This window comes from Hirundo rustica, unplaced genomic scaffold (genome assembly GCF_015227805.2).
Source record: "Hirundo rustica isolate bHirRus1 unplaced genomic scaffold, bHirRus1.pri.v3 scaffold_367_arrow_ctg1, whole genome shotgun sequence".
NCBI lineage: Eukaryota > Metazoa > Chordata > Aves > Passeriformes > Hirundinidae > Hirundo > Hirundo rustica.
The window spans coordinates 1-15,780 of NW_026690412.1; the positions used below are offsets into that span (position 1 = coordinate 1).

At 53.2% G+C, this 15,780-nt stretch overlaps 1 protein-coding gene across 1 annotated transcript; it reads right to left on the reverse strand.

Annotated features, from left to right (window-relative positions):
• Nucleotides 1–2,724: 2,724 nt before the first annotated feature.
• ALDH4A1 (aldehyde dehydrogenase 4 family member A1) lies at nt 2,725–15,465 on the reverse strand. Its single transcript, XM_040054052.1, has 8 exons — nt 15,340–15,465; nt 13,829–13,922; nt 13,524–13,616; nt 13,392–13,439; nt 12,931–13,086; nt 9,365–9,514; nt 8,109–8,183; nt 2,725–2,916 (listed from the first exon to the last, which is right to left on the reverse strand). Exons 1-8 carry the CDS (start codon nt 15,444–15,446, stop codon nt 2,725–2,727), a joined length of 915 nt encoding a protein of 304 aa, XP_039909986.1. The 5' UTR covers nt 15,447–15,465.
• Nucleotides 15,466–15,780: the final 315 nt, after the last annotated feature.

Consider the following 15,780-nt stretch of genomic DNA (forward strand, 5'->3'; position numbering starts at 1 on the left):
CGGGAGCTGATGGGAAACCTGATAAAAAATGGGGATGACCTGATGGGAAACACCCTAAAAAATGGGGATGACCTGATGGGAAACCCACTAAAAAAAAAGGGATACCCTGGTGGGAAACCCTCCAAAAAAAGGGATGACCTGATGAGAAACCCACTAAAAAATGGGATGACCTGATGGGAAACCCACTAAAAAATGGGATGACCTGATGGGAAACACTCCAAAAAAAGGGATGACCTGATGGGAAACCCACTAAAAAATGGGATGACCTGATGGGAAACATCCTAAAAAATGGGATGACCTGATGGGAAACCCACTAAAAAATGGGATGACCTGGTGGGAAACACTCCAAAAAAAGGGATGACCTGATGGGAAACACCCTAAAAAATGGGATGACCTGATGGGAAACCCACTAAAAATTGGGATGACCTGATGGGAAACACTTTAAAGAAAGGGCTGTCCTGAAGGGAAACCTCCCAAAAAAGGGAATGACCTGAAGGAAAACCTGCTAAAAAATGGGATGACCTGATGGGAAACATCCTAAAAAATGGGGATGACCTGATGGGAAACACCCTAAAAAATGGGGATGACCTGATGGGAAACACCCTAAAAAATGGGATGACCTGATGGAAAACACTCCAAAAAAAGGGATGACCTTAAGGGAAACCTGCTAAAAAAATGGGATGACCTGATGGGACACACTCCAAAAAAAGGGATGATCTTAAGGGAAACCTGCTAAAAAAGTGGGATGGCCTGATGGGAAACCCTCCAAAAAAATGGGATGACCTGAAGGGAAACACCCTAAAGAAAGTGATGACCTGAAGGGAAATCCACTAAAAAATGGGATGACCTGACGGGAAACACCCTAAAAAAGGGATGCCCTGGTGGGAAACAAGCTAAAAAAAGGGATGTGCTGATGGGAAACCAAAAAAGGGATGCCCTGGTGGGAAAACTCATGAAAAAGGGATATCCTGATGGGAAAACTCCCCGAAAAGTGATGCCCTGGTGGGAAAACTCATGAAAAAAGGGATGTCCTGAAGGGAAACCCAATAAGAAAAGGGATGACCTGGTGGGAAATCCCCTAAAAAAAGGGATGTCCTGATGGGAAACCTCCCAAAGAAGGGATGCCCTGAGGGGAAATCAGGGAATCACCCTAAAAACGGATGCCCTGCACAGGGAAGTGGGACTGCAAGCACAGGTATCAAACAAAGGCTCCACACAGCAGCTCCAGGGCTTTAGAAATAAAACTGTTGCAGGGAAGAGAATCCAGAAGTTACTGTTCCTCCCCTTTCCCCCCTTCCCTCCAGGCCTTACTGTGACAAACCCTCCTCTGGAAAACAATAAAAATGGAAATGGCCTCGCAGCAGGAGGCTCAGCCACTAACACTGAGCTGTGAGCTCCACACGGAGCTGTGAGCTCCACACGGAGCTGTGAGCTCCATACTGAGCTGTGAGCTCCACTCCGAGCTGTGAGCTCCACACGGAGCTGTGAGCTCCACTCCGAGCTGTGAGCTCCACTCCGAGCTGTGAGCTCCACTCCGAGCTGAGAGCTCCACTCTGAGCTGTGAGCTCCACACTGAGCTGTGAGCTCCACACGGAGCTGTGAGCTCCACACCGAGCTGTGAGCTCCTCACAGAGCTGTGAGCTCCACTCAGAGCTGTGAGCTCCACACCGAGCTGTGAGCTCCACACGGAGCTGTGAGCTCCACTCCGAGCTGTGAGCTCCACACGGAGCTGTGAGCTCCACACTGAGCTGAGAGCTCCACTCCGAGCTGTGAGCTCCACTCTGAGCTGTGAGCTCCACTGCGAGCTGTGAGCTCCACGCGGAGCTGTGAGCTCCACACAGAGCTGTGAGCTCCACGCGGAGCTGTGAGCTCCACTCCGAGCTGTGAGCTCCACTCCGAGCTGTGAGCTCCACGCGGAGCTGTGAGCTCCACACAGAGCTGTGAGCTCCACACAGAGCGGTGAGCTCACTCCGAGCTGTGAGCTCCACACCCAGCTGTGAGCTCCACTCCGAGCTGTGAGCTCCTCACGGAGCTGTGAGCTCCACGCAGAGCTGTGAGCTCTACACGGAGCTGTGAGCTCCACGCAGAGCTGTGAGCTCCACACCGAGCTGTGAGCTCCCCACCTGCCCACCCAAGCATGGCCTGGCCCCGGAGAGGGGACCCAGGGTCTTCTGACAGCCCACGGGACACAGCCAGAGCCCAGGGGAGAAACCCCACCCACCACACAGGAGGTTTTTGGGCAAAGCCTGACTGTTTGTATCATTTGCAGCAGCCTCAGAGCGTCCCTGGAGCGTCACTGCCACTCTGGCTGCTCCTGTGCCCTGAGTTCAGCCTCAGAGCTAAAATCACTTTACCCCCAGAGCTAAAACCACTTTATCCAAGAGCTAAAACCACTTTACCCCAGAGCTAAACCCACTTTAACCCAGAAGTATAACCACTTTACCCCAGAACTAAAACCACTTTAACACCAGAACTAAAACGACTTTACCCCAGAGCTAAACCCACTTTAACCCACAACTAAAACCACTTCACCCCCGAGCTAAACCCACTCTCCCCCCAGCACAAAAGCCCTGCTCAGACACCTTTTACCCGCGGCTCCAACCCCTTACTCTGCCGTACCCGTGCCCGCGCGCCCTGCCGGCCGCAGCCCCCTTCCCAAGGCTGGCCTGGCGCTCCCAGGGAGCTCCCGAGCAGCCCCCAGCCCCCTCCCTGCCCGTGCCCAACCTACGGCACGCTGCCCGTGAAGTTGAGGCCGCAGAAGTGCTCGGAGCTGGTGACGGCGTCGCCGAACTCGGGGCCGTCCGAGGGCACGAACTGCACCACGTTGGGGGGCAGCCCGGCCTCCAGCAGGATCTTGTAGACGGCGTAGCTGGAGAGCAGGGCAGCGTCACTGGGCTTCCACAGCACCACGTTGCCCTGGGGGAGAGGAGAGCAGCTCGTCAGGGACGTCGGAATTCCCTGGAAAACCGTCCCGGAAGCTCCCCGAGGTTGTAGGGGCGAGAGGTTTTCGCGCTCGTATGCGAACACACGCGCGGCGCGTGTGCGCGCACATAAAACCAGATAAACCACAACGTCTGCGTCAGGGATTTTCCAGCGTTTTTAGAGACACATCCTGCCAGCTCCAGGAAGAGTTTATGGCAAAGTGAGGACTGGGATGTCTTCCGTGGACAGGCACAGCAAAATCGGGCTAAGGAGCAGAATCGCACCCGGCGGGGAGCCGCAGATTTTATCTGTTTTTATGTTCCCTGCATTCTCTGCGCATGTGTTTGGAGCTTTGCAGCCTGTTGTATTAGTGATTTGGTTTCCCAGATTTTATCTCTTTTCTGTGTTCTCCCTGTATTCTTTGCACGGGTATCTGTAGCTTGGTAGCGTACTACTGTATTAATGACTCATTCTCCCACCCTTTTTTGTCTTTTCTACTTTCACTGTATTCTTTGCACATTTGTGGCTCTGCAGCCTATTGTAATTAGTGATTAGTTTTCCCAGATTTTATTTATTTTCTGTGTTCCCTATGTTCTTTGCACACATATCTGTAGCCCTGCAGCCTCCTGTATCAGTGATTTGCTTTCCCAGCTGTTTTTTTTTCTTTTCTGTGTTATCCCTGTATTTCTTGCACATACATTTGTAGCTCTGTAGTTTCCTGTATCAGTGATCAGTTTTCCCAGATTTTATTTATTTTCTGTGCTCCCTGTATTCCTTGCACATGTACCTGTACTCTGTAGCCTCCTGTATCAGTGATTTGTTTTCCCAGATTTTATTTCTCTTCTATATTCCCTGGGTTCCTTACACATACATTTGCAGCTCTATTGTACCCGTGATTTGTTTCCCCAGATCTATTTCTTTTCTGTGTTCCCTGTGTTCTTTGCACATGTACCTGTACTCTCCTGTATCAGTGATTTGTTTTCCCAGATTTTATCTCTTTTCTATGTTCCCTGTGTTCTTTGCACATGTACCTGTAGCTCTGTAGTTTCCTGTATCAGTGATTTGTTTTCCCAGATTCTATTTCTCTTCTATGTTCCCTGGGTTCCTTACACATACATTTGCAGCTCTGTAGCCTCCTGTATAATTGATTTGTTTTCCCAGATTTTATTTCTTTTCTATGTTCCCTGTGTTCTTTGCACATGTACCTATAGCTCTGTAGCCTCCTGTATCAGTGATTTGTTTTCCCAGATTTATTTATTTTCTATGTTCCCTATGTTCTTTGCACACGTATCTGTACTCTCCTGTATCAGTGATTTGTTTTCCCAGATTTTATCTCTTTTCTATGTTCCCTGTATTCTTTGCACATGTACCTGTACTCTGTCATTTCCTGTATCAGTGATTTGTTTTCCCAGATTTATTTATTTTCTATGTTCCCTGTGTTCCTTGCACATGTACCTGTACTCTGTAGTTTCCTGTACCTGTGATTTGTTTTCCCAGATTTATTTATTTTCTATGTTCCCTGTGTTCCTTGCACATGTACCTGTACTCTGTCATTTCCTGTATCAGTGATTTGTTTTCCTGGTGCTTTCCCATGGCCCTTCCCTGGGACTAAAAGACAGAAATTCCAGAGCCCTGAGGGGCACAAGGCTCCCGGGCTTTGGGGTTCTCCCTGGGAACCCGGCTGAGAACAATTCCCTTTGAGACACATTCCGTGGACAGTGCAGAGAGGGGACTCCGGGGAGGGGCCTGACCTGGGGGGGACTGCACCAGGTACCTAATTAATGGCTGCTTTTTATCAATCGTGCTAATTTCTTAAAGCCTGTAACAACGTACTCAGCCCTGGACGGGGCTGAGCTCCTGTGGACTGCCCCTGAGGCCCCTCCAATAAAGATCCCCTCTTGTCTAAAATCACCTCCAGTTTCGTTTCCAGGCTGGGAAGAAGCCGACACCGCCGTCAGCCCCGCGTTGTTTGGGCAGGGCTGGGCAGGCTGAGGGCACAAATCCCCCTTTTTTTCCTCTGCCCAGCTGGCTGTGCCAGCTTCCCACACCCTCCCTTTCCAGGGCTGGGCTCTGCCTTCCCCCAGAGGAGCTGGAAAACGCCTGGCTCCCGCCTCAGGACGCAGGAACGCTCCCGATGTCACCAGCCGCGTCACCAGCCGTGCCACCGGCGCTGCCAGGTGTTTGTGAAACCAAACCCGGATTAACCCAGCACCAAGAGCACGAGGAGGGGCGGGAGAGCGCTGCCGGTGACACCCCATCCCCTGGCCCCACGCCACGGCCCCCCCGTGACCCCCAGGCTGTCCCTGTCACACGGCTCAGCCTCCCCTGCACGGGGTCACCGCCCCGGGGACTCTGCTCTCCTGCTTTCCAGGGATTTGCTGTGCGGGAAAACTCCTCCTGGGCACAGCTCCTCTCCCTGCGCCCCTCCGACCACGGAGAGAAAGAAAGCTGCAGGAGCTGGGAAATCCAGGACACAGCATTCCCAGTGGCCTGGGCTGCTCCGACCCTGAGGAAATCCCGCTCCCAGGACTGACTGCGTGGATCTCTGCCGTGTCTAATCCCCCCGTGGTGCCAAAACACTGGGGCTCTAATTAACATCCCCTCGTTAGAGCAGCGTTTTCTCTGCTCCATTGAATCCCAGGTGCCCCCTGCCGCTGAGCTTTCCAAGGCTCCTGCGGATGTCCTGCAGCATCCCGGCGGGAATTCACCGTCACAGCGAGCAGGGGGAGCGGGGAGAGCCCCGGGATGTCCCCGACTGTCACTCAGAGCTGCCAGCACGGGTTTGTCCCGTCCCATGGCCACATTTCCCAAAGCCAAGGGGCTCCCTGGGATGCTGGGCTGTGAGGAAGGGACCCCTCTCTCTCTCTCTCTCTCTCTCGAAATCTTCCCCCTCTCCTTGTGCCCCCATTCCTGCCCTGTTACCTTGGTTTTTCTGAGCCTTTTGATTTTCTTAAATGGAGTCAGATCTTTTTAGTTATCGTACAATATTAAGAGCAGTTCTTCTACCTTTCCCACAGATGTAACATAAACAAATCCTTTGGTTTTCATTCTCTGTCCTTTGTTTGCATATTTCTAACCTGAAAACAATTGTAACTGACAATTGGTCTGGCCACTGAGGCTGAGGGGTGGAAACCCCAAAAAGCCAATCTTCTGCTAGACCTACAAATGTATAAAAAGTAAGAAATAAACAAAGGGGTTCTTTTCTTCTCTCCGCTCTCTCAGCTGGGAGCTGGATCGGAAGGACCTCTGCGAAAATCTCTTGTCTGCGTGTGATTGCTCTGTGTGTCTCGGTGACACTGCCCTACACAAGTGACAGTCAAACGCTTCACTCAAGGCTTTAAAAGTGACGTTCCCAAATGAAAAGCTCCGTGTTCCCCAGCCTCTCTGGGGCCAGCAGCAAATCCGAGCCTAATCAGCGAAGAGCTGAGGACAGTTTGCTGGTGGTTGTTTTCTTTCCCAGTGCAGCAATAAATTAATTATTCCTGGCCCAAATTCGGCAGGTTATCACAGCCCCTCCCCAAAATCCACCCCGCAGAGGCAGGAGCTCCTGTGCTGCACGGGCTGGGACACAAATGGCAGTGTGCAGAAATGCTTTTTACCAATGCTTTGATTTTTTTTCTTTGGATATTTTTCCTGGGCTCTCCTGTCTACCAGCTCAGAGCCACGGCCTGCCCTTGCCCTCCTTGGCCCTACCACACCCACTGCACCCAAAATTTGTCATCCCAGAGGAATTTGGAAAGCGCTTACACTTTCATGTCCCGACAGCACCCTGAGCCCAGGGTAGGAAATCAAACCCCTGCTGTGTTTGCTCCCGGATCCCAAACCCGGCCTGGGAAGGAAAGGACAGAACAAAACACCCCAGAAGGGCAGGTTTGGGCAGCTTCGCCAACGCTTCCCCTGCCGCACCGGAAATCCATTCACTGGGATGTTTTAATTAAACTCTAATTGATGATTGGGCCAAGGGGCCCCAAGGTGTGTCTGTGGAACAGCCCCAGGCAGGCTCAGCCCCCTCCTCGCTCAGCCCAGCTGAACCTCAGTGCGGCGGATTATGTAACCCAGAAATGTGTATTCTGTTCCACCTGCTGAAAGCTGGTTTTTGGGAGATGTTTTATCCTTCTCTTGCTCCTCCAGGGGGGAAGGAGGAGGATGCCTCCTGAGAACGGCCCAGCCGTTAAACCCAGGTGGGGCCGTGTTTGTTATCTCTGTCACCTCCCCTCCATCCTCCAGGGGACATCTCCTGAGAACGGCCCAGCCGTTAAACCCAGGTGGGGCCGTGTTTGTTGTCTCTGTCACCTCCCTCCATCCTCCAGGGGACATCTCCTGAGAACGGCCCAGCCATGAAACCCAGGTGGGGCCGTGTTTGTTGTCTCTGTCACCTCATCCTCCAGGGGACATCTCCTGAGAACGGCCCAGCCATCAAACCCAGGTGGGGCAGTGTTTGTTATCTCTGTCACCTCCCCTCCATCCTCCAGGGGACATCTCCTGAGAACGGCCCAGCCATCGAACCCAGGTGGGGCCGTGTTTGTTGTCTCTGTCACCACCCTCCATCCTCCAGGGGACATCTCCTGATCACGGCCCATCAGTGCCCAACGGTGACAGGACACATTCCATCACCCCACCGGGAGATGCTCCACGCACTGGGGAGGAGCCAGCTGCTCCCAGCTGGATAAAAACTGGCGCTGAAGGACACGAGGGATCCGGGTTTTCCACTGGATTCTGGAGGAAGACCGGACCCATCTCACCACCCTGGACTGCCTACAGGAGCATCACTGCTCCACAGAACCACAGCTGTTACTGCAGGAGGGTTTATCTGGGCTGCTCCCAACACCCTGAGCACAGGGTGCCAGCTCGGATCCCTGACCCTGCCAGGGCTTTTCCAGGATCCCTGTTTGCTTCCTTGCTTGGTTTTTTTTGTACTACTACATTGGTATTTTCCTTTTAATGTTTAATATTCCTAGTAAAGAACCGTTACTCCTATTTCCCATATCTTTGCCTGAAAGCCCCCAATTGCAAAATTACAACGATTTGGAGGGAAGGGGGTTTCCATTCTCCATTCCAAGGGAGGCTCCGGCTTTTCCCTGGCACACAACTGGCGTTCAAAACCAAGACACACGTGTAGGGCTGGGATCTCTCTGGAGTCCAACCTCTCCCTGGACTGCCCTGTCCCCCTGTCCCCCAGGACTCACCATCAGCGCCGGAGCCCCCGCCAGGTTCCCCCCGATGGCCGTGAAGTTGAAGGGGGACACGGCAGCCACGAAACCCTGCGGAGGGACACGGAGAAGGGACCATGGGGAGAAAGAAGGGACCAGGGGGAGAAGGGACCGCAGGGAGAAAGAAGGGACCATGGGGAGAAAGAGGGGACCTTGGGGAGAAAGAAGGGACCATGGGGGAGATGGGACCATGGGGAGAAGGGACCATGGGGAGAAAGAGGGGACCACGGGGAGAAAGAGGGGACCTTGGGGAGAAGGGAACCACGGGGAGAAGGGACCACGGGGGGAAGGGACCACGGAGAGAAAGAAGGGACCGTGGGGAGAAAGAAGGGACCGCAGGGAGAAAGAAGGGACCATGGGGAGAAAGAAGGGACCATGGGGAGAAGGGACACAGGGAGAAAGAAGGGAACCACGGGGAGAAGGGAACCACGGGGAGAAGGGACCACAGGGAGAAAGAGGGGACCATGGGGAGAAAGAGGGGACCATGGGGAGAAAGAGGGGACCTTGCGGAGAAGGGAACCACGGGGAGAAGGGACCATGGGGAGAAAGAAGGGACCATGGGGGAGATGGGACCATGGGGAGAAGGAACCACAGGGAGAAGGGAACCACAGGGAGAAGGGACCACGGGGAGAAAGAAGGGACCACGGGGAGAAAGAAGGGACCGCAGGGAGAAAGAAGGGACCATGGGTAGAAAGAAGGGACCGCAGGGAAAAGGGACCATGGAGAGAAGGGACACAGGGAGAAAGAAGGGACCACGGGGAGAAGGGAACCACGGGGAGAAAGAAGGGACCACGGGGAGAAAGAAGGGACCACAGGGAAAAGGGACCACGGGGAGAAAGAAGGGACCACGGGGAGAAGGGACCACGGGGAGAAAGAAGGGACCACGGGGAGAAGGGACCACGGGGAGAAAGAAGGGACCACGGGGAGAAGGGACCACGGGGAGAAAGAAGGAACCATGGGGAGAAGGGACCACGGGGAGAAAGAAGGGACCATGGGGAGAAGGGACACAGGGAGAAAGAAGGGACCATGGGGAGAAAGAAGGGACCACGGGGAGGGAGAAGGGACCACGGGGAGAAAGAGGGGACCACGGGGAGAAGGGACCACAGGGAGAAAGAAGGAACCATGGGGAGGGAGAAGGGGCCATGGGGAGAAGGGACCACGGAGAGAAGGGACCACGGGGAGAGGGGACCACGGGCAGCCTCCCGGCGCGGGGCACAGCGGGCTCAGCTCACCTCCAGCCCCCGGTACACCATGGAGTTGGTGCTGATGTCCACGCTGAGGGGCTGGCTCTGCTCCAGCTCCAGCGCGTACTTGGCGTTGAAGCGGAAGAAGTCGATGAGCTCGGCGGCGGCGTCGATCTCCGCCTGGATCACCGTCTTGCCCTGCAGGGAGAGGCCGTGACGGGAGCGGGGAGCGCGGCAACGGTTTCCCACTGCTGCGCCAAAAACAAGTTTTGCGCTCTTAGAGAAGTTCTTAAGTTTAATAAAAAAACCAGACAAAAGAGAGACAAGAGCAAAGCGCAGTTCCTCGGCCTGCTAACAAAAGGTTCGCTCCTTAAAAGCGTCAGCCTGTTGCATATTTATAAATTCATGTGCATGATCCAAATGTTCCTTTTGAGTTTGATTTTTTTTTGTTCAGTTTCAAGCCCCGCCCCCAATCATTTTATCCAGTGGATCCATCCGTGGGGGGCTCCATTCCATCTGATAGCACAGGTCCCATAAATTCTTCTCTCGGGCTTTTGCTCGTCTTCATTTGGATAACAGAAGTTCAACGGGTTTTTGGTCAGCAATGTTCACGCAGGAATTAAGGATGACTCCCCCTGCCTTCTGGTTCGGCCAGTTTAGATGGTACAAAAAAAAAACCCCAGTCTTTTACTTCTAACGTTACGTTACAATCATAAAAAAATACACATTCATCACATTTCTGAACTCTACTAATAAAATACAGTACAATCTTCCCACATTATACATACAGCATTCATTTTAATATCTGCGAAAAGCCAACTGTATAATATGCATTTATAACAGCTGTGTTGGGGGTCAGGTTTGTTCTTTTTTTACACTTGTAGAATTGTGTTGGGGGTCAGGTTTGTTCTTTTTTTTACACTTGTAGAATTGTGTTGGGGGTCAGGTTTGTTCCTTTTTTTTTACAATTGTAGAATTGTGTTGGGGGTCAGGTTTGTTCCTTTTTTTTTACACTTGTAGAACTGTGTTGGGGGTCAGGATTGTTCTTTTTTTTACACTTGTAGAATTGTGTTGGGGGTCAGGTTTGTTCCTTTTTTTTTACACTTGTAGAATTGTGTTGGGGGTCAGGTTTGTTCCTTTTTTTTACACTTGTAGAATTTTACTGGGGGTCAGCTTTGTTCCTTTTTTTTTACACTTGTAGAATTGTGTTGGGGGTCAGGTTTGTTCTTTTTTTTACAATGGTAGAATTTTACTGGGGGTCAGGTTTGTTCCTTTTTTTTACACTTGTAGAATTGTGTTGGGGGTCAGGTTTGTTCTTTTTTTTACAATGGTAGAATTTTACTGCGGGTCAGGTTTGTTCTTTTTTTTACACTTGTAGAATTGTGTTGGGGGTCAGGTTTGTTCCTTTTTTTTACACTTGTAGAATTGTGTTGGGGGTCAGGTTTGTTCCTTTTGGGTTTTTTTTCCTAACGCTTGTAGAATTTTTTCCCCATGGGTCTGAGACATTAAATTTGAAGAACTAGGGCTTTTAGGAAAGTTAAGATAACAGTTGCTGAATTAGCTGAAGTAGGTGGATAAGCTTTGCTTGCAGTTAACAGAGGCCGGATCTTAGATCAGCCGTCCCCGATTTAGTAACTCATTGCCCGTCAGCTTTATGTTTGTGTAGCCGCGCTTGTAACAAAAAACCAAAATGTGGTAAATAAGATATACAATAACTACAGATTTCCCGCTTGAAGAACCCATCGAACACAGGAAACTCTAAGTTCTACCAAGGATTCATTTGTCACGAAGGCATTGAAAAGGCAGAAAGGTCAGGACGAGGAAGACTCATCTTACTTCCTCATTTTGGGTGCTTAATAGCCTTTTTTGCCAATTAGCATAGGAAGCGAGGAACGGGAGGTGACAGGGGTATGAATATTTGCATTTTGGGTATTCAACACTTCTGTAAATAAAAGGCTTTGTAACTACCTGTGAATTTCGCAGTGCGAATTAGGGAAATATCCCGCGTGCTGCCCGGCCGTAATAAACATACACTTTGTAACTTTAAACTGTCAGAGAGTTTTTGTTGGGTACCGATACTGGATCAATACCCAGATTTCTTTAATAAGTCAGGTCACCGGGAGATCAAGTACTGGGTGCTCGCGGGTGCTTGACCAGGAGGAAGAGGGGGTCAGGAGGAGGAAGATCACCAGAATTTTGGGGCAGGAAAAGGACAGGGCTGGGGGCAGCTTGGCTTTTTCTTGCCCTGGGCATCGCAGAGAGGACAGCCAGGCTGCTGCTTGCTGCGGGAGGAGTCCACTGCCACCAGAAAATCCCGGGAAATTGTCGGGGGTTAGGTTCGTTCCTTTTTTTTCCCCCTGATAGATTTTTTCCCCCTAAGTTGCTAAGAGATTAAGTACTGGTGCTTAGGGGTGCTTGACCAACACAAAGGGGGTGGTGAAAGTCGGGAGGGGGAAGATCACGAGAGTTCTGGGGCAGCAAAAGGACAGGGCTGGGGGCAATTTCTCTTGCTCTTGGAAATCTACCATCCTCTGCTGGTGTGCCCGGGAATTCTCTGTCCTGGTTCCTTCAGCACTGCACTTTTTCCCTGCCCTGCCGGGGACATCCTGCTCTTCCAGCCCGGGAGTTTCCACCGTTCCAGCTTGGTGCTCTCAGAGTCCCAAGAGATCTTTGTGGAACAAAGCCCCTCGAGGTCCCTGGTTCTGTTTATTATTAATGCTGTAGTTGTTGTTGTTTGTTTACCTTGTTATATTTACTAGTAAAGGACTGTTATTCCTTTCCCCATAGCTCTGCCTGAAAGCCCCTTTAATTTTTCTAAATTATAATAATTTGGAGGGAGGGGATTGGAATTCCCCGCTCCTAGAGGGGCCCTGCCAAGCTCAGTTCCCAAAGACGGGGCATCCTGCACGCCCTTGGGATAAATGCATTTTACATTGTCGGCTTTTCGCAGGTATTAAGATAAATTAAAATAGCTTTGCTGTATAAATACCGGTTTTTTTTCTGCTATTACCAAAATTAGGCAAAGTGGTAATAGTTAATATAATGTGCTTAAACTACTTAGCTAAATAACAGCCAGTTGTTTATAAATAATTGGGTGTTATTTAGCTAAGTAAGTGTATAATAAAACCATATAATAAAAATCCCGCTGCTAACAAGCCAACTATCAAACACCCACCGTCTGCAAAAAGTATAAACCAAAGCCCAAACTAAAAGTAACGAAAGAAACAGATTAAAACCACAACCAAAAAACATGCACGGTCAAAAATAAAAGCGGACCCAAAAAATAACCACGCGAAACAGCTCCTAAAAGTATAGAAATTAATTTGTAGAAAAATATAAATATACATAATAGTCTAGAAAAAAGCACTAACGTAATAAACCCAATATCTTTAAAATACCTCCAAAACCAACAAGCATTGCACCCAGCCCTTTTTAACCCTTTGCTTTATTGCTATGCAATATTATCTCCTCATTAAACTTTTAAAATTTTACCCCCTCCCCCCCCAAAAAAAAAATTTAAAAAATCATTTTTCACAGAGCACCTCCAGCCATTCCCACTGCCAAAAACCAAAACCCACCCTGGCAGCCCTCCCAGTTCCCCCAGTAGCCCCTACCTGCCCGACCATGGTCTTGGCCAGCACTTCTGCTCGCCGCGGGCCGCTCAGCATGTCAGCGGCCTTCAAGAAGATCTGGGCCCGGTCCTGCACAGGTTTCAGGTCCCATTCCTTCCTGGCTGCCAAGGCAGCATTAATGGCTTTGTTAATGAGCTCCTGCGGAGGCAAAGGGGAAAAGGCAGCAAGGAGGGACCTCTCCAGTTCCTCTCCAGGTTCCTCTCCAGGTTCCTCTCCAGGTTCCTCTCCACCAGCAGGTCGCAGGGAAAAGCGAGGTGTCACCCACCCCCGGCACAAACCACGGGTGCCATCACAGCCCCGGATCTGCAGCTCCTGGCGTGCGTTTGGTTCCAGGATCCCTGGGGCTCCTGGAGCCTCGGCGCTCACAAAATGCATTCCACTTGCTGGACCCAGGCTTCCCCAAAAACCGGCCAGGGAGAGGGGGGACAGAGAGCCGCACTCACCTTGCTGGCGTAGCAGAACTTGGCCACCTTGTGAGCATGGTTGAAGGGCTGGGAAGAGAAGGAAAAGCTCTGTAGGCAGCGGCCCCAGGACGCTCCTGCAGGGATCTCCTGCTCCGTTCCATGAGAACTCACCGAGAGCTGGTACCGCACCGTGGGCGTCCACACCTCCTCCCCGCCGATGACACACGGGATGTCCTCGGTCTTGCCCTTCAGGTCAGCGAGGGCCTGGCAGAGAGGGGAACGCGGTGGGAGCAGCTCCCACCCGCTCCGGCTGCCCTCCATCCCCCTTCCCACGGCCAGAGGGAACCAGGAACAGGGGAAGGAGCGGGAGCTGGGCTGGGTGGGGTTGTCACACCAGGGAGAGCCTGGGGCTGTCGCCAGCACAGCCCGCGGGCCTTTCCAGCTCCCAAAAATCCCCCAGATGCCGGCACCGGTACCTTCTGGAGCGCCGCTCGCTCGGGGCTCCCCGGCTTGAACTCCAGGATGGGCTCGTTGGTCACCTGGATGGCCGAGCGGTGCTGCCATCTCCGCCTGGCACAGGGGCAGGACAGGAACCGCTGGAATTCCGCGTTCCCTCCTTCCCCAGCATCGCGGGGACACCTCAGTTCTGGGGACACCTCAGATCCTGGGGACACCTCGATCCCGGGAACACCCCGATCCCAGGGACACCTCAATCCTGGGACACCTCGATCCCGGGAACACCCCAATTCCCGGGGATATCTCGATCCCGGGGACACCTCAAATCCTGGGACACCTCGATCCCGGGAACACCTCAAATCCCAGGGACATCTCAAATCCCGGGGACACTTCAAATCCCGGGGACACACACCTCGATCCCGGGGACACACACCTCGATCCCGGGGACACACACCTCGATCCCGGGGACGCACACCTCGATCCCAGAGACACCTCAGATCCCGGGAACACCCCGGTCCCGGGCATCCCCTCCATCCCTCCCGCTGGATGGGGATACCAAAGCCGGGAGCCGAGCCCGGACCTCGCCCCCAGCCCACCACCCCTTCTCCCCCCCCGAGGAAAAAGCGCTGCGAAAGGCATTTTAAAGTGCCGAGGCACACGGTGAGCTCCGGCCCGAGCAGGGCTGCTCCGACACCCCAACGCTCCGCCGGCTCCTGGCAAAGTCCAGGGGGCAAAAGCCGGACTGGCAACCGGGGACTGACCGGGCACGGCCGGAGCTCGGCAGCTCGCCAGCTCCAGGGGCGCGCTACGCTGACCAGAGCAGCGGTAACGGCGGAAAAAGGGGGGGAAATGGAGAAAAAGGGGGGGAAAACGAGGGGGGAAACAAGAGGAGAAGGGGGAAAGCGAGGGGGAAACAAGGGGGAAAGCGAGGAGAAGACAAGGGGGAAATGGGGAGAAGACAAGGGGGAAAGCGAGGAGAAGACAAGGGGGAAAGCGGGGAGAAGACAAGGGGGAAATGGGGAGAAGACAAGGGGGAAAGGGGGAGAAGACAAGGGGGAAAGGGGGAGAAGACAAGGGGGAAAGGGGGAGAAGACAAGGGGAAAATGGGGAAAAGCAAGCGGGTAAAGGAGGAAAACCAAGAGGGAAGCAGCGGAAAACAGGTTCCACTGTTTTTCCCTTTTACAAGGGTAAAAGGGAAAACAAGGGGTAAACTGTGGGAAATGGGTAAAAACGTGGGGTGGGGGGCGTGGAAAGGGGAAAGCAAAAGGAAAAAACGAGGGAAACAAGGGTAGAAAGGGGGAAAGAGCTGAAAAAACAGGGGGGGAAAGGGCTGGCAGTGCCTGCGGTTGGCAGCGGGACTGTTCCTGCAGGGAGCGGAGACGGCAGGAGCGACAGCGGGGACCGAGCGGAGCCCGGGCGGGGACGGTGCGGGAAGGGGGCAAGGGAAGGGAAGGGAAGGGAAGGGAAGGGGAAGGGAAGGGGAAGGGAAGGGAAGGGGAAGGGAAGGGAAGGGAAAAGACCCCACACTCACCCGCAGCCCCTCAGCGCCCGCAGCTGCCGCCACATCCCGGCCCCGCCGCGCTCCCGGCCCGCGGCCGCCACCACCCACCGCGCGGGGAAGGGAGGGGACACAACCATTGATTAATTAATTACTAAGTTAATAAAACGCCGCGGTCTGGAGGAGCGGCCCCGCGCCCGCCGCTGGCTGTGCGTGAGGGCGAGGGCCGTGTCCCCCCCCGCGGGCGGGGTGTCTGTGGGGTGTCCCCAGCGGTTCTCGTTCCCCCCCCCCCCCCCCCCGCGCCGTGATGGTTGCGCCCGGAGCGGGGGGCGGTGGCGCGCGCGGCACGTGGGACGGGGCGGGGCGCGGGCAGGAGCCCAAAAATCATTAAAAAAAGGAAAATTCGGGGAAAACAACGACAAAAACGGCCCGGGGAGAGGCAGCGGCTGGGGCTGCGCGCGGGGATCGGCGGGT